The 24712-nt window shown below is 32.9% G+C and overlaps 3 protein-coding genes across 18 annotated transcripts in view; 2 read left to right on the top strand and 1 right to left on the bottom strand.

Moving 5' to 3' along the window:
- Positions 1–24712, top strand: part of LOC127839182 (uncharacterized) — a 111546-nt gene that overhangs the window by 32657 nt on the left and 54177 nt on the right. The gene's annotated exons all lie outside the window — the stretch shown is intronic.
- LOC127839181 (helicase SKI2W-like) overlaps positions 1–24712 on the bottom strand; it is a 138113-nt gene that overhangs the window by 92138 nt on the left and 21263 nt on the right. The window lies entirely within an intron of this gene.
- Positions 1732–23796, top strand: LOC127839180 (uncharacterized). Of its 2 annotated transcripts, none has more exons than XM_052367412.1 (10): positions 1732–1854; positions 11821–12383; positions 12661–12816; positions 12912–13371; positions 13622–13693; positions 14889–15053; positions 15170–15394; positions 15615–15707; positions 16005–16181; positions 20243–23796. In XM_052367412.1, exons 2-10 carry the CDS (start codon positions 11970–11972, stop codon positions 22870–22872), a joined length of 4392 nt encoding a protein of 1463 aa, XP_052223372.1. In that variant the 5' UTR covers positions 1732–1854; positions 11821–11969; the 3' UTR covers positions 22873–23796. The 2 variants fall into 2 exon arrangements, with proteins under 2 accessions (XP_052223372.1, XP_052223373.1); XM_052367413.1 differs by lacking the exon at positions 20243–23796 and adding an exon at positions 16560–20038.

Here is a 24712-nt window from a genome sequence, read left to right as displayed (position 1 = left end):
TTTTCTTTCAAATTTAGATAAGTCCGGGGTTAATTATAGTTAAAGCTACAGCTCCCGCTACAGCTATCTAAATATATTCATAGAAATATAAAATATATATCACTTATCAGTATAGATCTAGTAGTGCCTTATTAGTTTTGCACATTTTTCTCATCGTAATATATTTTACTATTTCTACTTTTTCTTGATGAATTGCTTTCACTTTAATTACCTCGATAATATAGAGGCAAAGATTTTACTTTTTTTATTTCAATGTGTGATAATGAAATTCATTAGTAGGGGTTATCATATCAATTAAGATAATTGTTTTTATAATATTTGTATATTTTACAACGTTTTCTATGCATTTATATTCTGATGAAAATATATTATTCACGGTAGTTTTTTTTTTATAAATTCTATTTACCCGCATGAAAAGTAGCCAACTTGGCTATAGACAAGGCTTGATAGGGTACATGATATATGTATTGCGATATAAATGTATATACAAGATAGAAAAAAAACTTCTTAACATCAAATTTAAATTTTCTTCGTAAAATTTATCTTGATTACCAAGAAAGAACTTGTCAAAAGTCAAAATCGACTGTTTGTGCAACTTTTTTTCGGCCGTTTTCTAGTGGAATGTAACCTTTTTCAGTGCACACCGGTGTTCTCTCTTTTATTGCCCAGTGTAACGCATCCGAACATGATAACGACGTTGGCACATAATGAAATGATGTATGCACAAAACATAATGTCGTTAATACAGAACGAAATAGTAAATGCACACAACATACTGGCAAATGCACACAACACAATGACACATGCACACAACATAATGACAAATGCACCCAACATAATGACAAATGCACACAACATAATGACAAATGCACACACAATAATGACAAATGCACACAACATAAAGATAAATGCACACAACATAATGACAAATGCACACAACATAATGACAAATGCACACAACATAATGACAAATGCACCCAACATAATGACAAATGCACACAACATAATGACAAATGCACCCAACATAATGACAAATGCACACAACATAATGACAAATGCACCCAACATAATGACAAATGCACACAACATAATGACAAACGCACACAACATAATGACAATTGCACACACCATAATGACAAATGCACACAACATAATCTAATGACAAATTCACACAACATAATGACAAATGCACACAACATAATGACAAATGAACCCAACATAATGACAAATGCACACAACATAATGACAAATGCACACAACATAATGACAATTGCACACACCATAATGACAAATGCACACAACATAATGTAATGACAAATGCACACAACATAATGACAAATGCACACAACATAATGACAAATGCACGCAACATAATGACAAATGCACACAACATAATGACAAATGCACAGAACGAAATGATGTATGCACCTAACAAAATGTCGTTAGTACAAAACGGGTTGGTAAATGCACACAACATGATGACGAATGCACAGAACGAAATGATGTTTGAACCTTACAAAATGTCGTTAGTACAAAACGATATTGCAAATGCACATAGCATAATAAAAAATGTACAGAACAAAATGATGTTTCTACAGGACAAAATGTAGTTTACACAAAACAACTTAGTAAATTCACCTAACATAAAGACCAGTGCCATCAGAAGGCAGCATTGGCGTTCCATATTCAGTCCTAGTTGCAAATAAGATTATGCAAGCTAAATGTCAGCGTGAATTGTCCGCGTAATAACAGGTAGTTGAAGCCCGGATGTAATCTATACTATTATGTAGTTTTACACCCGGCCAAAATCTTCATATCGGCCGAGAGGGCGGAGGAAGTGTTTTCATTATGCAGGTATGCCGTTTTCTTACGTATTGCCGTGTTTAAATTTGTAAAACTCACTACATGAACAGAACTTTTGGCGATTAAACTATTTAACGGTATTTAGAAAATAAATAACGGTTTGCATTTAACTTATATTTATAAAATCGAAGCAATATTACAAGTTTTTTATGAATTATAGTGACATATTCGTATATAAATCGTGATTAGAAACAATTTTAACTAAAACGAATGTTGCGTTTGGACTTTCTCTATAAAGATGAGCTTAATGAATTCAGATAAATGTCTTTATTTGTTATTGTTCTGTTCAATGAGTTGTAGTTCTAGATCCGTACAAATATAAAACTAAGAGATCTTAAGCTATTGTCTTGTAATAGCAATACTTTACTTCATTTTTCGTAAAAAGCAAAGATTTAAAAATATTTCAGAAATTCTAATGATGCTTATTTGTTAAATGTAAATGAATTAGTTATACGATTTGTACAAATGACGAAAATCTATATAAAGCAAATTAAGGAAACCATGTTCGTTTTCCTATTTCTTAATACGATTTATAAAAATGACGATCATCTATATAAAGCGAATTTAGGAAACCATGTAAATTTTTCTATTTCTAAATCTGGACAAAGCTTGGTTTTTCCATAACCGTTGCATCCAAAATAGGAACACGTATTGGTATTAAGTTACACAAACAAAGAACTACCAGATGAACGCGAATAAACTTAAAATTTCTAAACAGTCCAGCCTACTTTAAACATAAGTATACAGGCTGCGATTTTCTGTTCACTTTTGGGAAAAGTACCGGTATTGGCATACTTTGAAAGAACACACGGAAACCCCTATAGTTGACTACCTTCGTTTCTTGAAATCTTCTATTTTAAAAATGTCCAGTAGTTCCAAGTGATTGTAACTTAATGACGCAGAACCATTTTAATAGGCCGTCACATGGCCCTTTGCATATTGTTCCGTGTAAGTGCTTATTTCGGCTGACACACTTCATCGAAAAAATGCTGTTGTTCAGTAAACTGAGATCCTTATTGGGCCTTGTAACACACTGTCCATTAAGCTTGTTTAGCATGTTTTGAGATTGTTGATTGAAATGGAGTTAATCTTTTATTTATTTTTTGTTATTGGCATGTTAATATGTGTGATGAATCTCAGCACGGAAAATATTTTAAGTTCACGATTTCTCTATTTAAACTGAACACGGATGCTAAACAAATGGCAACACAACGTATCAATGTGTTACAGTGCTACCGAGAATTCAACTTAAGCCTTCTTAAAGAATATTGCAATAATGCAATTTGTATATATTACCATGGGGACAGAATTCAGATCTCAAATACATGAAATCTTGTTTCAACACAAATATAGTTCAGTTGATTTTGTATTAAAATAAACCATATTCTGACAGTATCAAGGCACAAATATATGTTAGAGTTTGTGAAATACTTATTGAAGATCAAATAATCACGTTACAACCGGGAAATAGTGTCTTTTTGCTTACCGTAACTCACTTTGAAGCTCTTTTTGGGTCAGATATTACGATCGACATGTATTTACAGTTGATCGCCGTAATTTCAAATATTGGTAAACAGAATTCCTCGTTATTTTGAAGTATTTTCGATCCGAATCATTTTAAAACAAGTCTAATTAATTGCCCAATATGGAAGTATTGATTGTAGAATGCAATCGAGCATAATTAAAAGTGCAATAATCTTGTGAATAAGCAATTGTTGAATGCCTTTTTTTCTGGCTGTGATTGTTAAATTGTCGTTAATAAATAACCGTTATCAGTCAAATTTGTGTACGTCTAGACATGTGATGGTGTGGCTTAGTCGGCTGTAAGCGCATTGGTCCAATTCTTCATATAACTCCGATGCAATTAAGCATGTAGTAGACCCCACGTTTCCATGTGGCCTGATAGACAGTAAGGTAATACAACTTCATTTCAACTAGGTATCAGTTCATTTAGTATCTTCTTCCACATTTCTGTCTTTTCTAAATCTGTTCTGGGATTAAACACAAAACTATAATCAAACATCATCAATTGTAATGAAAGTGAACGAATTTAAATAATAAAACTCCAAGTATGTTACTAACAGTTTTTTAACAATATACACAAACCTGTATACGGCTGAAGTTTAAGTTATGACTGAAGTTTAATTACTGACTGTTATTCCGTCAGTGCAATTGTGATGAATGATAATGACACAAGATCCTTGATATAACAACAATTTACTTTTTATTTAAATGAGTGCATCCATTTTATGTATAAAAATAAATTACTTAGTTACAAAATACTCTGTATTGAATGTTATGTGTGTAATTAATGTAGCCAGTATTAAAAATGTAATACAGTAGTTTCAAACACCAAACTGTGCACTCTATATACAGATTATTATAGACAATTTCATCGCCTATCACATGAATTAAATTTATTGAAATATTTTTTGGTTATGCAAGAATATGGCACAAGGCGTACAGTGTAGAATCACATAAAATGCGGGTTAGACTTTAAGAGGCGAACTAGAAAGAATGTGAAATAGTGGAAATAGAGTGTTTGAGATGCTTTTGATCCTGATGTTAAGCGTGTGACAGGAGTGGGATATCTATCGCCACGAATACATTAATCATTTAATACCATGTCTTCGAACAATATTTTTCATATAAATATGATTAAACTTCAGTCAAATGGCGGAACAAATCTTTCAGACCCACAAACTTATTAATGATACATGTACGAGTATGTTGCGTTCAAAGAATTGCTTTCGTACAGAACGCCCTTTGTATCTATAAGCCATTTCATTGGCAATAATCATGTACCTTTACTTTTTTAATTCCATTATCATCATATATTGATCATCAACTTAACATATTACAGTTCAGGGTTTTTATCTCACCATTTGGATCATCTTACCTTAACCCTTAAAACAGGGAATGTTAGCGTCAATTTACTATATAATCGGTAACAATAACATTTTTAACAAGTTTTATACGAAAACACGTAGAAGCCCTTGTACAAGGTGTATTTGTATTTATTGATTTGCTGCTCGTAAAAAATTCTGAACTCAGAGGCATTTTATACACAATTCAGCGTAAATGATGTAACTTTATTTCAAATTACGAGGGCGAAAAGGACCAACAAGTCTAGGAACATGTCATATATATATTCAAGGTCGACATACTATAATTCGTTTTTTTTTACTTAATGTTTTGCAAATTATATGTTCGAAAGATAGTTTTTATCCACTTAAACACAGTTTTTGAAAATGTATATAACATCTAACTACTTTTAAAGGTGGGCAAATAAATCCTATTAGGAAAATTGAGCACCGGGATATACTTTGGCATGAACAAGTTATGATTGTGCGAAAACAGTGACTAAAATGGGATTTCAATTAAATAAGATTTTTCAAAATATACTCCTTTTTCAAAACAGATATTTATTTCTTTTTCAATTGATGAATAACACATGCTTTCGATTTAAATATAAAATATAAAGCTAAGGTGTTTCCATTTTTTATTGTATAGGTATTTTTCGACGGAATAAAATCCATGTGTTTTCATATTTTAAACTCGTTTTACATACATTTTTGGTTTAAAATGGGTTTCCACAGCACCGACAAACACGCCCATGGCACATTTCGTTATACAAAATTGCAGCAAATTTAGTGATTGTCTTGATTGGCTAAATTATTATTATATATAGCAGCATAATATTGCAGACCAGATCCCTACTGATACTGCTAGCGGCAGTTTACATAGATATACACGCTAATTTAAAAACGTGAATAACTTTTGTATGTTTTATTTAACTAATGCACAATTAAATGGTACGATAACTTTTCAGATAAGTTTGTGGCAGTAGTTCACAGACATTTTATTAAACGTTTATTATTTGAAAGAACACAATACCGCTCCAGCAGCTTGAGTTTCACTTCAATCTTTATATTGTAGACATTTTTGTGAACTTTATTACCTAGTATCACGATTGTAGTAAACCGTTGAGGATGAGTTTATTTTTATTTCATATTATACACACTTTTTAATCTTAGTAAGACGATTACATCATCACACAAGATTCCTTTGATACGGCCATCTTTAAAACGAAGTTAGAAGTCTTGCTTGCAATCGTTTTAGACAGTAATGTGATAGATGACTACGAGTTTTTTTTGAAGATTTTTCGAGCTTGTTCATTGAGTAAGAATTTAAAGACGTTTAAAGAATATTCCGTAATAAATTATGTTCATAAAATCGTTTTCATCCTAATGGTGTTTATATTGAAACGTGTATATAGTAACAAATCATCACTTGACCGTAGAATCCCTCTGAACATTAAATATAGTATATGAACTGTCGGAATGCCAGTCTAGTAAATCATTATTTGGGATTCCGCAATAGCATTATTTTTAAAGCACCGGATCGTATGTTATCATATATGAATGTATTGCGTTTTACAAAGGTACATTATATTCGTACGGAATATGAAGATCATTTTCCTATCCTCTTACCGTTTACATATGTCACAAAAAGACAGAGTCGGATTGTTAATGTTCCAAAAAGAGAGAATATAGTTTTCTTACCATCCGTGCTATATTCCCTTTAAATGAGTGGGACAGTGATTGTATTATTTCGGATAGTAATTCCCCTGACCAGACACTTGCTCGTCTTTTATCTCCTTCGAGATAAAATAAACACTTTTATGTCAAAGGTTATCAATTGTCGTTTCAGCTATGAAACTGTTACATGTTTATGGGCATTTAATAATAGCTTTAGTTTTGTATTGTATAATAGTGTATGTTTGCTGACCGTCACTCACTTTGAAGCTCTTTTTAATCTGGTATTGCAATTGACATGTATTTACAGTTTATCGCTGTTATTTCACATGTTGGTTAATCGAATTCCTCGTTATTTTTAAATATTTTCGGTGGATTGTTTCCTCATTTTGATACAAGTTGTAATGTTTACTTCAAAATTGCCTCTTTGGATTATCGCTATTTTGAACTCATTTATCCGAGTAATTTTAAAACAAGTTATTAATTGCCCAATATGTAAGTATTGATTGTAGACTGGAATCGAGCATAATTAAAAGTGCAATAACATTTTGAATAAGCGATTGTTGAATGCCTATTTCTGGCTTTGATTGTTCAATTGTCGTAAATAAATAACCGTTATCAGTCAAATTCAGTTGGCTTGTGTACCGTCTAGACATGATGGTCTGCCTTAGTCGGCTGTAAGCACATTGGTCCAATTTTTCATATAAAACCAATGTTATTCAGAATGTAGACCCCACGTTTCCATGTGTTCTGATAGACGGTAAGGTAATAAAATTTCTTTCAACTAGGTATCAGCCCACTTAGTATCTTCTTCCTTATGTCTGTCTTTTCTAAAACTGTTCCGGAATTACACAAATAACTCTAATCAAACATCATCAATTGTAATAATAGAGATCGCCTATCAAATGAATTATACTTAATGAAATATTGTTTAGTTATTGCAAGTATATGGCACAAGCGAAATTCTTTGGGTACCGTACAATGAAGAATAATATAAAATGTTGGTCAGATTTGATGCTTTTAATTCTTAAGTTAAGCGTGTGACAGGAGTGGGATATCTATCGCCACGAATACATTAATCATTTAATACCATGTCTTCGAACAATATTTTTCATATAAATATGATTAAACTTCAGTCAAATGGCGGAACAAATCTTTCAGACCCACAAACTTATTAATGATACATGTACGAGTATAATGCGTTCAAAGAATTGCTTTCGCACAGAACGCCCTTAGTTTCTATACGCCATTTTATTGGCATAAATAATGTACCTTTATTTTTTTAATGCCATTATCGTCTCATATTGATTATCGATTTAACCTCTAAGATACTATGGTTTTATGCACATAAGCGTACTACAGTTCAGGGTTTTTATCTCACCATTGGGATAATGTAACCTTTACACATGAAACAGTGAATGTTAGAATCAATTTACTATATTATGGTTTATTAATGGCCGTCATACTATAATTCAGTTTATGATAAATGGATATTTATAACTAATTGTTTTGCATATGTGTTCATTTATACACAGTCTTTGAAACCGTATATAACATTAAAATACTTTTAAAGGTGGGCAAAACTATTCCTATTAGGTAAATTGAACACCGGGATATACTTTGGCATGAACAAGTTATGATTGTGCGAAAACAGTGACAAAAATGGGATTTCAATTAAATAAGATTTCTCAAAATATACTCCTTTAATTAAAAACAGATATTTAGGTATTTTCACTATTGTATAGGTCTTTTTTGATGGAATAAATCACACATAGTCGGTTGAATGTTTAACTCGTTTTGCATACATTTTTGGTTTAAAATGGCTTTCCACAGCACCAACAAACACGCCCATGGCACATTTCGTTATACAAAATTGCAGCAAATTTAGTGATTGTCTTGATTGGCTAAATTATTATTATATATAGCAGCATAATATTGCAGACCAGATCCCTACTGATACTGCTAGCGGCAGTTTACATAGATATACACGCTAATTTAAAAACGTGAATAACTTTTGTATGTTTTATTTAACTAATGCACAATTAAATGGTACGATCACTTTTCAGATAAGTTTATTAGCGTATTTCACAGACATTTAATTAACCTTTATATTAATTGAAAGAATGCAATACCGCTTTAGCAGCTTGAGTTTCACTTCTTTATATTGAAGACATTGTTGTGAACTTTATTACCTATTATCACAATTTGTAGTAAACCGTTAAGGATGCGTTTATATTTATGTCATATTATACAAACAGCGTGTAATCGTTGTAGACAGTAACGTGTTCGATTTTTTACTACGAGAATAAGAAGTTTCAAATATTATAATTATACAGTTAAGCTTCATATTAAGAAAAATGGATGCAACAGTATTCGAGGACACTGCGGTCTTGTTTTATTTTTAAAGATTTGCCGAGCTTGTTGCTTGAGTAAGAATGTTAAAGACGTTTAAAGAATATTTCGTAATAAATTAAGTTCATACAATCGTTTTGTTCCTACTGGTTTTTAAATTGAAGCGTGTATATAGTAACACATCATCACTTGACCGTAGAATCCCTCTGAACATTAAATATAGTATATGAACTGTCGGAATACCAGTCTAGTAAGTCATCATTTGGGATTCCGCAATAACACTATTTTAATGCACCGGATCATATGTTATAATATGTCAAGGTATTGGGTTTCACTATGGTTTATATATATTCGCACGCAATATGAAGATCATTTACCTATCCTCTAACCGATCACCTACGTCACAAAAAGACAAAGTCGGATTGTTAATTCTCCAAACAGAGAGAGTATAGTTTTCGAGCCATACGTGTTCTGTTCCCTTTAGATGAGTGGTTCAATTATTGCATTATTTCTAGTAATTATCCCTGACCAGACACTTGCTCGTATTCGATATCCTTAGAGATGAAATTAACTTTTAAATGTCAAACGTCATGAAATGTCGTTTCCGCTTTGAAACTGTTACATGTATATGGGCATTTAATAATAACTTTGGATTTGTATTCGTCATTTGCCTTGTTCTTCTCCCTTGCTCCTCGGCGAAATGAAAAAATCCATGTTAAATGGAATGAATATTCAGTTATGCTATACTGTTCAATTTTATTATACTATCATATTTATTTAACTTTATGGCCTGATGACTCATTGCATATTTGATCCGAGACTTAGAGTTATTTTATCTCGTCTCACGAAGTAACTAATCGGTTGATTTGCATTCATTTACTTAAAAGGTTTAGAAACGGGAATACCTTATCAAATGGGATAATCACGTGACGATTTGCATGCGACAACCGTGACGAAACAGGTATTTTTCGCCGCCCATTTTCCCGCCATATCTGTTAGAAAGAGATTATCGTTTACTTCGTATTTCTATTAGCTTTGTATCTCGATTTCAATCGCTACGACTTTTCTTGGCAGGAGCTGTAAATGTGTGATCCCGCTAAAAGAATTTGTAGCGAGAAAAGTCGATATTGAGCGAACATAAATACAAAATAAACGATGAGTCTTATCACTTTCTTGGGTATATGACTTGAAAGGTAGCGGAATTAAAAATATGAAAGTAATAAAGGGTATACAACGGCGTAAAATACCTATCTCGGCAAGGACGTCGCCTTCTTGAATAACTTCACATCATCACGTGATTATCGCTTATGATTATTGGCAGGCTATGATTTGATCAGATATGCTATGAAAAATTTAAATATGCACGAACATATGATTAAATGATGTGTCAAATAGGGAGGTTAAGAAATACTAAAAAAAACTCTTTAAAAGATTATCATACTTTCTTTTGACATTTCCGAGGAGGAAGCCCAAGTTGTATTTAATTGTCTGAGTGTTATGCAATTGTTTCTTGTAAAAACTCTTTTGAGCGAAGCTCACAAATAATGCAGATGCATTTTTTTTTCAAATCAGTATGCCTTAGCTACGGTAGGGCCCGTAACCCATGACTGCCTGTGTGGATTATTCCAGTCAAATTTAGCAGACGACAATTGCTTAATTCTGTTTATACTTAACTGGTACACTACAGCAGTTGCCAGCCTGCAATTATGTAAACAATAGGTTTAAGAGCTTGTGGGACATATTGGCCAGTCTAGTGTTTATAACAGCTTGTGCGATGACATTGGTAAGTATATCATTGAAATCTGTACATATTGGCTGCTTTCAGGGAAAACGGGGCTTTATGCTGCATTAAAAGTCTGTCATGTAGGCAAAATTGTTTCTCAATAATTTAAAGAAAATAGATAAAGTATTAGATACACAAATCACAACATGTACATGATTATAGGATTGTTATTCTTTAGCAAGGCAACCACAATTCTGAAGATGGTTGCCAGTGCAGCGAACAATTGTAAAAAAAGACATATTGTTGTTATTTTGTCTAAGTCTATAACATAAATATGAGGATGAACAGTCACACACATCTCGACCTGTGCTTTAAGACACACTCTTTAAAATTTGAATGGGTTGTGTTCATTTCAAACTTGCGATATAAAAAGCTATAACATAAGTTTGAAAACTGAGTTGCTTCTAAGATTATGCAATAGCGAACAACTTCAGTGCCTTCAGCGCTTTGATTTTATTGATGCAGCTGAAGTATCACTACGTGTATATGTGTGTTTCTTAACAAAACTAATGTATTGTCTGTAGTTATATAATTATTAATACTTAAGGTAGTTTATATAAAACAACTTTAAGTCGTTACGGTTACACTATTTTTGAGATGAGTATGTCGATGATAGCAATGTAAAGTTTCACTTTACATATTGACACAAGCCTATGTTACGATTGCATTTATGAATACCGATTTTCGATACATGTTATGCAAAAACCGGTAGAGGTATTTTTTTCAAATTATCATAAAGAAAATATAATCAATATTGAAAAAAACTTTTGCCACAATATAAAAGCAAGTTATTATTATTTATATTATTATTATCATTTATTAAGACTATTATTATCATTATTAGAAAATAAATTTGATAACTAAAACATAAGATGACACATACCTCATAATACGCCGTTTGAATGTTAAAATTAATTGTAGGGTCCACACCAACGTTACATTTATTTCGTTACTTAATTAAATGTTTTGAGTAAATTGAAATAATGTTATAATGCGATTATTTAATACAACGCTTCACATGTCACATAAAAAACCTATGAAACTTAAGACGCATTTAATTTTTCTTGTGAGACTGTATTGAAATTAAAAGTACGTTATAATGAATATGTCAACATAAAATTCAATTAATTTAGACTGTCATATAATTCAAATATTATTTTGTATCCTGAGCAGTCAACTTCTGTATGAGGCCAGTGTAATTATAATGTATTAAGGTTTTTATTCGCTTGATTGTATCTACCACACTTTGGTATATATGTACAGAGAGGAGTGATTCTTTTTCAGTACAAAATGCGGCGGGAAACATGGAGTAGAATGGTAACTAATAGAATCAACGTTGCAGCTACCTAGTCTTGCATATTATCTGCCAATAATCAGACCAATCGTCTATACTGATACAAATTGAAGTGAAGTCCTTTGTTTACACATACTTGATGGATGCACTTGTTACCGATTCGAGAGCCCGCAATTTTGTAAAATATTGTATAGCCGTACGAAGTTGCACAGAGGGTTTAATCCTGTTCATACTCAAGCAGTGCGAAGAACAATTTACAAGAAATGTACAATACATTAAAAGCGTAAATGGAAAGGAACACGCAGAACAATGCAATGCGTTACATGAACGCATTCAATCCAAGCATGTACACAAGCAGCCAACTTGGAATAATGCTGATTGGAGTGTACCTTTCAACCGTTCATGGCAGCATATGAAGTGTTACATTACAGACAGCGGCTACCTAGAAACAACATCACCTCAAGAGGCAGGACTAAAGGCGCTTGTTCAAATCTGCTACAATCACTTAGATTTGCAGAATAGTTTTGGCCAGCAAGTTACAAATCTATTTAAGGTAGGTATACATAATGTATATAGTATAATATTGTTGATTGCTCTACAGCATTGTTTAATGCAACATATGTGTGTCGTGAACAAATAATACAGAGCACTTTCCATTTATGGTATTTTGGCAGGTAGTCATTTGTTGACGACTTGAATGGACTTCCAAACAAGCTGGATATTTGGGGATGCAAATTTATTTCCATGCGTTTGTGTGTTTACATGTAGTATTTTGTTATCAGTCTAGATTAATTGATCTTATTTATGTAAGGCAATTATTTTATTTATAGATCGAGCAGACTCACGACACTATTTTTAAGTCAGAATCATGGCTGATTACAGACGCCGCGTTGGGGACATACGTACTGGATATACAACATGTTCTTACACACGTTCATCAAAATTTAAATTCGGACGTTAACGCGCAGTTAAATATCATGCAAAAGGTATGTCCTTTTGTCCTAGCATTAGTGATACAATATTAGAGGGCCAAATATGTTTAAATAATTGTTATATATATATTTTTTTCCCCAAATTACAGCTTATTTCCGACGAAATACCAGTAACGGTTATCGATGAAATATATGCAAGACAACATGCAGTTTCAACACTGAACAGATTTCTAATATCATTAGATGGTACGATATCGAATCCACAAATTAGCGATGAAATTCGAACTAAAAAAGCAGAGCTGTTGGTCGTGAAGGACATTCATGCTCGCAAACGTGATGAGCTTATTCGTGATGCAGATGCTAAACTTGATCTATTAAAGCAAATCGTGCAGACAAAAGAGAACGAACTTTTAAAAATTAAGGCAGTAATTGCAAATCAAATTCCGCATAATCCGATTGGAAATTGTGTTAGGGCAAACGTTGATCTGCAAGCAAATACTTCTCATCAGACATACGCAACGTTTTTGCAAGAAAAAATATACGACAATTCAATAGAAACAGTCTGCAAACAAGAGCAAACAGAAAACTCAATAAAGATTGTTGGTGAAGGTAAGCATACTCATTTAAAAATGTTTTAATCTCTTTAAATTTCAAGAAAATATCTCTGATAAGTTCGAAGGCACCATTAATAAAAAATGCGTTTTTCTTTTGTGATTGTTTTTACTTAGTATAGGTCCAAAATGATGTTTATAAGTGTCTCGTTAAATATGCGACGTATCTGTTCTCAAAATGATGTTTTTCTTAAATTTTAACACTCTTTTGTAAATGGTTTCACTTAAGTTTGATTTTTTCCTTGCAGGCGTACTAGCTCTTTCGTATAATCTATCGAAGGTTGCAGAGGCATTAGGTGTACAAGGACTACATTTAGGAGGTTTAAATAGCTTTTGTACTTCTAATTAAAATATGTATCACAGACTAGGCCTTCAACCATTGATAACTGTAGCATATCTTAGCAACGGTGAATTAGCAGAGTAATAAACAAATCTTACTCATTTTTTGACGTAATGAACAGTTTACAAGGCATAATATCTAAGATAAACATTGTGAATATCAGCAAACCACAAAACCATATATTGTATTCAACAAAACAGTTGTATGCAACATTCTCTTTGTACAATGCTTCGGACATATTTTAGTAACATCTTGTATCTGAAATCTACATTTTACGATTACATGAAAATGCTATTTTCATGTAACTTTTCGAATATATGTGTGTATAACATATTCGTTTGATTTAATTATAATATTAATCGGTTTAAAACTTAATATTTGTTCTTCTGAGATACCCAACATTTACCCGATGATTTGGTTTTGTTGTTGATTTTCGTCTTGTTCAGAAACTGTACACATATGATCTTCGCACAAGTTGATGAAACTGTTATAGATTTAGCAAGGATGCATAAACGTAATCAAAGTCGTTAAAAGCGTAATACAAAACTGTTCTGATTGAATGTTTCAGGACTTAAATGTTTTAATGTCTGTGTTTAGTTCCTTACAGTCGTATATAGGGTAACAATCAATGATTTAAATAATGATTTACGATCAAACGAAATTTGATGATATATTTAGTAGTACAATCCCCTTTTCGACTATAGAAATGCACGCGCGTTACATATGTGCACAATGAAGCAAAACGATTTAGTTGACATTCGTTTGGTAAAATAGCATTGCTTTGGTTTACGTAAATATGATGTCAGGTTACGTTGGAACTTCGTTGAGTTATGTTGACATTATTTTGTGTAAAAAAGGACATTATGTTTAAACTTATTAAATGTTTTGTTCATTGTCCGTTTCAAGGCGGTGACCCAAGCTGTATGAATATTGCAAGCCTTACTGTCGTTTTGTATATACAGTATTTTCATATATACGTGTAAATGAAAACATGTTTTTAAGACAAGCGGATGTTACCCAAAATTAAACTCCCGGTTTCTTTTAAGTTTCCTTTGTTTTGTGAATGTAGGTTCTTATTATTCCAGATTCGTATTTAAGCTTAACATAGTTGAGCGATTGCCGTAATATTTGGAATGATCTAAACTTGTTAAAACTTCGCTTTTGTATTGTTTCAGAATTAAGAATGACGGCGAACGTTCTTGGCACCGACAACAATGATGTACTGAATCGAGATATTGTAAATGCTGGAAGTGAACGCCAAAATGGTGTACACTTGGCTGATAGACACGGTAGTCAACTTCAACGATCTCTACAACCTGTATGTGAACACTTAGATAACGGTATGTTTACCACATTTTACTAGAGTTGAGCTACATCTGAGTACACACAATGTTATTTGAATGCATTACTAATGAATGTTGTTTTGTAACTATATATACATTTCTTTATATGACAGATGGATCGAGCATCACTCGCATCAATTACGAATGTGTTGCTTTTTACATTCGCTGTTCAACATTGCACGAGCTGAATACACTTTGCGAGGACTTTCTCACTGACAAAATACAACATTTGTTCCAACCGTTGCAAGACTACTTGCGAACTCTGCCAGGGTGTTCAAATGCATACATCGTGGTTAACATAACTGAGAGAGACTTTTTGAAATGTATTGACCCAATCCGTAAGTAAAAAAAATGTTTGTATTGTGTTACGTATGTGGATATATTTTAACATCAAACGGCCTTTGTAAGGTAACACTCACACACGCATTTAAGTAACCAAAAAAACACTTGTATTACAATAATTTCATGACTTTAAAAATAAATGTTTGCTTGGTGGCTTATATGTTTCTTGCAAACGTAACATGAAATAAAATCATTTGACACACATCTTCATTTCAGTCAGAAATGTAAATCACACATTGGATTTGAAGAGTCCAGTACACAGCCATATAAGTTCAAAGAGAGTGACACCTGTAGCATCCTCGTCAAAGCGTATGTTTTAAAACGTATTGAGATATACAATAAACACATGTTCATTAAAATTAATTATACGCCAAAAAACTATTATTTCTATTATGAAAAAGTATTTCAAAATGGGTTGCATAAACCTTAACAAATGCAATTGTTTTTACATATCAGTGAATGGATACAACATAACGTGTCTACCTCAAACGAATCTCGAAGATTGTGTTTGTCCGATGGATGAACATAATTCTATGAAAAACAAAGCAAAAAGTTCCATAACAGCAGACAGGCTAAACAATGAAATACAAAATATTACGTTTACAGATGCTACAGAAATATGTACAGAGAAAAGTGAAACACTTGCAAAAGAAATACAGAACAATGGTGCCAACAGTTTAGATACACATCACAACAAGCGCACGCTAAATCTCTACTATTATCATTGTCTTCAGGCGATATGCCCATGGGCACTTGGTGACACGTACGAACGAGCCTCCGAAGGTAAGTGCGGATTCGAAAATAATGTTATTGATTGTTACCAATTGCTGATTGGTATACACGAGGGTTCTCGCCCGGTAACAGAAATTCGGAATGTCAGCTTTAAACAGTTTATTTATTAAAAAAAGATATGATAACTAAGCAGATTTGGTATATACTTGAATGGAATATATAGAATGGGAAACCAGCGATCTTGTATCTTTGAAAGACATACATCAAACGAAATTGTTCTATAACTCCATACACGTGATTGGATGTCGAAGGATGACTGTGTGTTATATGGACGCTCAGTCAGCCTTCGACAAAGTCGGTATCAACGGACTGATTTACAAACTCTACCATCTTGGATTCCATGATAAGTTGCTCCGAGTTATCTTTTAGTTTCTACAAAAGTACACCAGTTGCGTACTCTCGCGCGGATTTGTTTCGGAACCTTTCTCGATCGGACAGAGCGACCGGCAAGGCAGCATGTGAACCATATATGACCTACTGAACGAACTCACGACATCCCCATACGGCTTTCAAATCGGCGATCTGTCTTTTTGTTCCCCAACCAAGCTGACGATGTTGTACTCATGTTGTTATCGCGCCTCGGCTTCATCGGATTGTTAGAGTAATGCAACTCACATGCAAACCAGTGTCGCTTCGTATACAATGCTTTCAAATTTATGATATGACCATGTGCCGAAAACGGACCAAAGCAGAAACACCGCTCCAGATTACATACGACTCAAATAACATAAAACTGAAAAGTACAAATATTTTAGTATTATTAACTCGATCAGTGGAAAATACGACATCGATAAGGCGAAACAGACATTTAGAGGCACATTAATATGTCCGGAAGGTCAGGAACAAACCCGAACACAGCGATTAAGATGTAGAACACCGCAATCGTTCCCAAAGCGCTGTTTGGCTTCGAGCTGTAGAACAGCATTTCCAATGCCGACATGGAACAACTCGAGGTAGCCCACCACTCCTGTTTGAAACGTGCCTAAGGTCTCCGCATTCTAACGCGTTCGGATATGGTGCTCGGCTTTGCGGGAATGGCATTCATCTAAACGCACATCGATCTTCAACAGTTTGGGCTCCTTAGCGCACTACACCGTGCCCAAACAGACCACCATTGTCATGAACTATTCATTTTAAGATTATGTTAGTTTAATTTTGTAAAAAAACAACAACAACGAAACATTGGCTTCATTCCAAAGTTGTGAAAACTCTGAAGAAATATCGGCTTGAAGACTATCTTACGAGCTTTTAACCAACAGTGTATTCCCGTCAAAAGAGAAAGGTACATCTGTATGTTTTAAGTCAGTGCACCAACACAAAAGCAGACGAATGAGGATAGAACATAACAGCAATTTTTCGGATATAAAGAAGTTCACCTGGAGCCGGACATTATATGGATAGTTGCAAAAATCAGCCCAGAAAGCCTTTCGCATATGAAGTTCATGTCTCGTTTGTGCTGCAAAAACCACCTGAACAAGCCTAATTATGTTCAAAGTGCACACATCAACACATGCGCAGCGAAGTGTTACATTCACGTTTTGAGAGTCACCTTACCGATTCTCCGACACTTAAGCGAACGTTTCTAGGAACAGTACGAACCCTTAACATGACTCTTCCGTATTTTGCTTTAGTTTTACGCGCAGGGCGTTGATTAGTGTATCACGATGACGCGTTAAAAAAAAATTAACAATAAAGTACACTATTTATGCATGTATATATCGCTCCATTGATGCAAACAGGATTCATGTGCTTTTTATATTTCAATGTAACATGGTTCCCTCTTTGTACCATGGTGTGATATATAACAATTTAACATAATCTTTACTGATTTACTTCGATAATTATTTGCATTTGTGATATGTTTGTGTCGTTGTTGTATCATGTACATCTTCAGAAAATGAAAGCAATACCGACCAATCTAATAACTAACGCTTTCCTCTGATTTATTTGGTAAACAAACACTTTCAATGAATACTTTATTTAGACACACGCTTCCAAACAAATTATCATATATGATCGAAATTTGAGATTAATTTAAATTATTCACATTTTCAATGATATGTGACCATCATCATAGTTTTAACTTTTTGTATTGTACAATCCCAAATCAGACACAAGCTCTGTATAACTTTATTCAAAATATGTATTTCTTATTGAACAATATCAAAGTGTTTTTTTAAAGAAAAGCGAAATGTTCAGTATCGAAACTTAAATCATCACGTTTTTCGTACGGACTGGTGTTCTCTTCATTTTTGAAATAGCACAATACCGTTGGCCTGATAACACTCGAGAGCGTTTTTGTCTTTAAGCATTTCACAAATTAAATAGCACGATAATTAATTATTAAAGTGAAATTTCTTTATCTTAACTACGAAAAACAAAGTATACTTTGTAACGGTATTTTAATAGAACCATACACAGTCGCAGGTAAATGTTTTTCAAACTTACAAAGCTGTGTTTCTAAGTCAAGAAATGAAGCATCGGTAATTAAAAACAAAATCATTCAGGTGTAAATAATTGGTTCTCTGTTTAAATAAAGGGCTAAATTACAATACAATCTTTATATATTCGTCTTTGAAAAAACTCGTGCAAATTATACAAACATTTTTTTCTAGTAAAAAAGCATTCAATATCGTTTATAACAATTTACATATTTATCAGCTGTAAATGGTGATCAGTAACGCACTTTAAACAATAATGTTTCCATTTAATTTAACAAAAGATTATAAATAATAAAGTTAAGGTTTTACAGCAATTAGAACATGTTTCAATACTAGATTTTCACAATGATTTGATAAGTGCAGAAAGGTGCTTAGAACTAAAAGCCAATATAAACTGCACTCGCAAACATATGGTAAATAGTGAAGTAATTTAAATTGTTATTAAAATTTACGGGTGCGATGACAATAATTAAAAAAATCATATAAACCTACACCGACTTGTTGTGTTGTTCGATTTCAAGTTTAATGATAATTTCTAAGATAATATCATTGAGCAAAATAGCTAACGTTTATCGTTTTATATATGATAAGACTGAAAATAAAAAAGTATCCACAAAAGTTATCATTGTTTTTATAGATATAAAAAAACACTTTTCGAAATTACTCCAATGATACCCTTTGACTCAGTGTGTCATTCACCGTTTTTTTAAGCGTAAACGGACGCGTCACCCATATAAAGGTTAATAAGAAAAATGTCCTACTGTGTCTGCAATTTTAAAGCTTTAAAGCATTGAGGGCGGAAACAGTTTAAAAGATAACATTATACAATATAATTTTTCTAAACAAATTATTACGTCACATGCATCGCTTTTGTAAACATGCATCAACATATAGTTACTAATTGTTTGAAAAGAAAATATATCACAGTGTTTACTGGAACTATTTTTAGATATCTTTGGTTTCCCCATTGTGACCCCAAATTAAAGGCAATTTTACCAAGTGCGACTACTCTTCATTGATGTTTATACAAACGTACGGATTAACTTCCTTTGAAAAAACACGTGATAACATATTCCGGGGCGCCAAACGGGAAATTATATTGTCCGGAATGGTTACAATACAAACATAATCATATGTTAGCATAACATAAAAAGAAAAGCTGTTGGATTTGGTGGAATATATATTTTAATTCACTCGTGATAATAAAAAAATAGTTTTTCTCGTGGCTACGCCACTCTTGAAAAAAATCGTTTTCTATAATCACACGTGAAATAAAATCGATATTCCACTAAAGCCAACAAATATCCTCTATATATCGTCTGATTTAAGTCTGCAATCGATTACTTTTTTTACTGTTGTGTTGTTGCAGTAATGCGTGTATAACTAGTAAGGATCGAATCTACAGTCTCTATTGTCTCTTTATATTTATATACAATATTCCAAAATAATATTTGTCTAGAAATATGTGTTTGTATAATATATATGTGTATGTAGGTGGTTTGTCACATAAATACATCAAAACATATATATATATATATATATATATATTATTTATATTTATTTATACACGGGATTAGAATTATTGCAACTTGGGTATGGTTTGTATTTCAGAGCTTGTCCGGCGTTTGGAAATTTTTTACTCGAGAAATAGGTTTGGGAATGAAATGGATCATGGAAATACCGAAGCCGTTCATGACCTGTATACAGCACCCTTAATATACAAAATTACCTGCGATCAAAATGAGTTCAACGCGAACAAATTGGTAAATACGTACAAAACACTTTTCAAATCAGGAGAAAGGTCGTATCGACGAATATTCTTACAAGGAGAAGCAGGCATGGGGAAAACAACATTTCTTGCAAAATTAGCACTGGATTGGTGCAGTGAATATACAGATTGTACAAACAATCAAAAAAAGCAAAACCATCAAACGTGTTTTACTGACGTTGAAACATTGAAGGAATTTTATTTTGTTTTCTTTATCGCACTGAAAGAGTCGAGAAAGGAAAGAGCATTAGCCAATATGATACAAGAACAAATTATCGACCTTATATACGATTCCGAAGAAGATCGCCTGAATGCTTACGATCTTCTGCTTAAAATCATGAGAAAGGAGAAATGTTTGGTGGTTCAAGACGGTCTCGATGAGTGGTGTGATCCTTACGGCATATTAGTTCTTCCCAAGATGATAACACCATGTCACAGTGAATGCACAATTCTAACTACCACCCGGCCATGGAAAATGTCAGACACGCGTATATCAAATTCACAAATCGACTGCCTTCTAGAGCATGCTGGAATACGAGAACCATTTCATCTTATTCAAAAGGTATTGGTATGTTTTGGTTCAACGGGGCTTAACGCACAGCTGGAAGAATTCAAAAGGTACGTAAATGCGAATAATTTGCATCATTTATGTTCAAAACCAGGGCTTCTACAATATGTTGCTAAGCTGTGGATGGATGGCATACATTTACAGGGATCTATGTGCCATATTTACAGTACACTGCTCGACAAACTGTTAAAGAAGGCAAGCAATACATCTGGATATTTTGATCAGCCGCCCGTTGTGTGTTTTGAAGGAACACAATACTTGAAACCCAATCTGGAACTTGTGATTTCACTTTCGAAATTAGCATTTGCTCAATTGTTTTCATGTGAAAAAGAAAGCTCGCTAGTATTCAACGATTGGCAGTTAGGACAATACATATCTCAAGATAAAAAGGTAATTGCTCTCAAAGCTGGTCTTTTAATGCAAAGAAAGCTGCAAACCACATTATCATTTGTTCATAAAACTGTGCAAGAATTTCTTGCAGCTTTCTATATTGCCAGCAATACACAGGTAATTGAAGACGTTATAGCAACATATTTGAAAGATTATCCCGAAGATTGTGTAGAGATTTCACAGGTGTTCATATTTTTATGTGGACTAAATGTTGATAGCGCCAATACGTTATTAAATTCAATAGAACATTATATAAATCCATTTGACAATGGTTCAATTCATCATGTTGACTTGTCTCGCTTAATAAGCGCCGGTTTTGAAGAGGCTGTAGCTAATAGACAAACTGATATTTGCCTCGAGATAAGTGACATCGATTTCGATTTCTTGTACGATTCTAATCAAGACGCGAAAAAGAACATTTTACTGATGAATAAGGCCAATATAAGATCATTAAAATTGCATAACGTCGCTGCATTATCGCTGAGCTATCCATATGGACTTTCTGCAAAGGTATTACAGCAAATTTTAATCGACTCAAAGCGTTGCCTAATTCAGTTATGCATGACTGATATAGAAGGTGACTTTGGCATACTGGATCTTTCACCTTGTCAGAATCTTCGATCAATAATAATCACAGCGCGGCATGCAACAAATGAAAGGGCAATAGTAACTCTGAAATCAAAAGCACTACTTAACCTGACGCGTCTAGAACATCTCATACTTAAATGCAATTGTGATGGATTAGATTTAAGATCTTGTCACAATCTTGAAACTGTTTACATTACAGGGACAGTGACCTTGCATCCAAACACTTTAAATAGGCTTCCAAAGTTAAGAATACTTTTGTTAGACTGTCCGTATTCTGATCTAGAATTGACATCGAGTCACATAATTGAAACATTAGACGTGGGTGAGTCTGTTACACTTGTGGGTAATGAGTTATGCAAGCTTAACCAATTGAAACATATTAAGCTAATGTGTAAATGTGATGAACTTGATTTGTCATGCTATGAAAATTTAGAAACAGTCGAACTCACAGAGCTTGTTACAGTGATGCCAGTAAGACATGCGCTGGCTAAACTGAAAAACTTATCCTTGCTTTGTAAGTATAATGGCCTGGACCTGTCGTTGTTCCCAAACCTAGAAACAATAGTGCTAGGCAAACATATAAGTCTATTACCAAATAAACTTCGCTTACTAACGAAGTTAAAATGCTTGACATTAGCTGGAATGTTACATGTCCAGAATTTAATTCCACTAACCGAAGATACTGAATTGTATAAAGCCATGTCTTTGCCATCAACAATAGAGGATGTTACACTTATAAATGTAACTGTTTCTGCTTCGTGGCATCGGTGTCTGATATCAAAACTCAAGTCAATAGAACGCTCAGCAAGAAGCGTGATTACTGATTTGTACGAAATACCCGGAAGTGAACATGAAGATGTGTGTATTTCATGTGTAATACCACTTTCACTGAACAAAAGCTCAAAACGTCCACCTAATATGTTGTAAAATATGCAAATGATTACTACATATATACAATTTTGTATATATTGCATATAATGACATGTCTTTTTTTCTTGAAATTATCTTCGTCTTTATATTACATATTGCAATTCGTGAATTGTTTGTGTTATTAAGTTTACAAAACTAGTAATGACATAGGTTGTGACTTTTAGGATGCGTAAGAACTAAACATCGATGATATACCGATAAGAATTGAATATAACATGATTTGATATATATTAGTTCATTTTAAATTTCATAAAAATGCAGTATGAATATTTTTTGTAAAGAACTGTGTTAAAATACACACATTAAAAAATATATAACAACGTTTATTCATTGTCCATACAACGGTTAAAAACCATCATATTACTATAATTCGTCTATTTATTTTTATATTGGATTTGTATGATGCAATGATAATTCTATCTTGTATTATTTGTCATTAAATGTTTGTTGTAATTTTCTTGAAAATTTATTATGGCATGGAATTTATATTTATATTATCCCCTTTTATAATTGCTCTGTTTTTAATACATTAAAGATGTTCTGATGTTTACATGGAATGCTATGAAATTGACATTAGTTAAACATGTGTTATTCATAAACAATAATATATCGTCGCCTTGAAATAGTCATTAGGAGGCGTCGAAGGTTCGTGTTTCACACGGGTCGTGTATTGATATCGCCTACTAAGCACCTAGAAAACAACAAGGGATATCGATTTCAGTAAAACCGCCATAATATGGATAGGAGCCAGAAGTATATATGTTAATCAGTATTGGTGCATTCGAAGTGAAACTGACTTTTTTTTAAATAAATACTAATAATAAACAAAAAGTAAAAAAATACACTTTGTTAATACATTTCCTATAATGAAATTGTTTTCTTCATTATGCATACTCATGAATAAACACCTTCTGAATTTTGTGTTGTTTTATATTCAATTCACGCCAATAGGACTCATTGAAAAAGGTTTAAAAATAATTGTATGCTCTCATCGGACATTCAAACATAATATAATCTCCGCATCATAACAAAATCCATATGATATGTTTTCAAAGAATTTACACTTGTATCCAGTTCAGAGAAAAAATATGTGTGCCCTGGAATGTTTTTTTTTCTTACGAGTAAAGTTTTTCACACAATTTGTGCTTGCATTGGAATGAAGTCTCCTAATGAATAAAGTGCTTGCTGAAAGCTCATTTGCAATCTATAAAACGTTATTTGATACCATTCGATTTGAAATCTGGTGTTGAGATAAAGCAAACAATACCGCTAAAACACAATTTATATAAATCTGTCATGGAAGCAAACGAAGTCATGTACAAAACAAATTGGAAAGCATGTATTCTTTTTTGAAATGGATATAAGACAAATTTAATTATTTACCTATGCTTTTGGGTGACGGATGACAATGCCTTGTCGCTTTTATCTATCAATATGCGTATGTATGATGTAGGCTGTCCTAGATATAGGTGAAGTTCTTTTTTATTATACAACAAAAGATGGCAAGTATCTGATACTATCACTGAGATATGGAGAATAGAAGTTAAATTGTACTTGAATAAACCCGTCGCGTACACGACGAGGCTAGCCGAGCATTGAAAGCCTTTCTAAGATGAGTCGGATAAAATTATACAAATACACTTAACTAATGAACCAATATTATATTTATCCTACATTATTGTTTATGTATTGGTTTGCTGATACACTCTAAATATACATATTTTACTATTTATAAAGATAAACAAAACATATTAAATGAAGCGAATCTAACATGTATTAATATTATTTGTTGTGATCTTGCCCGGTAATGCTAATTAAAATGTCCATACAAAACAGA

The sequence above is a fragment of the Dreissena polymorpha genome, chromosome 7, assembly GCF_020536995.1.
Source record: "Dreissena polymorpha isolate Duluth1 chromosome 7, UMN_Dpol_1.0, whole genome shotgun sequence".
Lineage (NCBI taxonomy): Eukaryota > Metazoa > Mollusca > Bivalvia > Myida > Dreissenidae > Dreissena > Dreissena polymorpha.
Note: the sequence above shows the minus strand (reverse complement) of the source record. Positions and strands in the feature narration are given on the sequence as shown.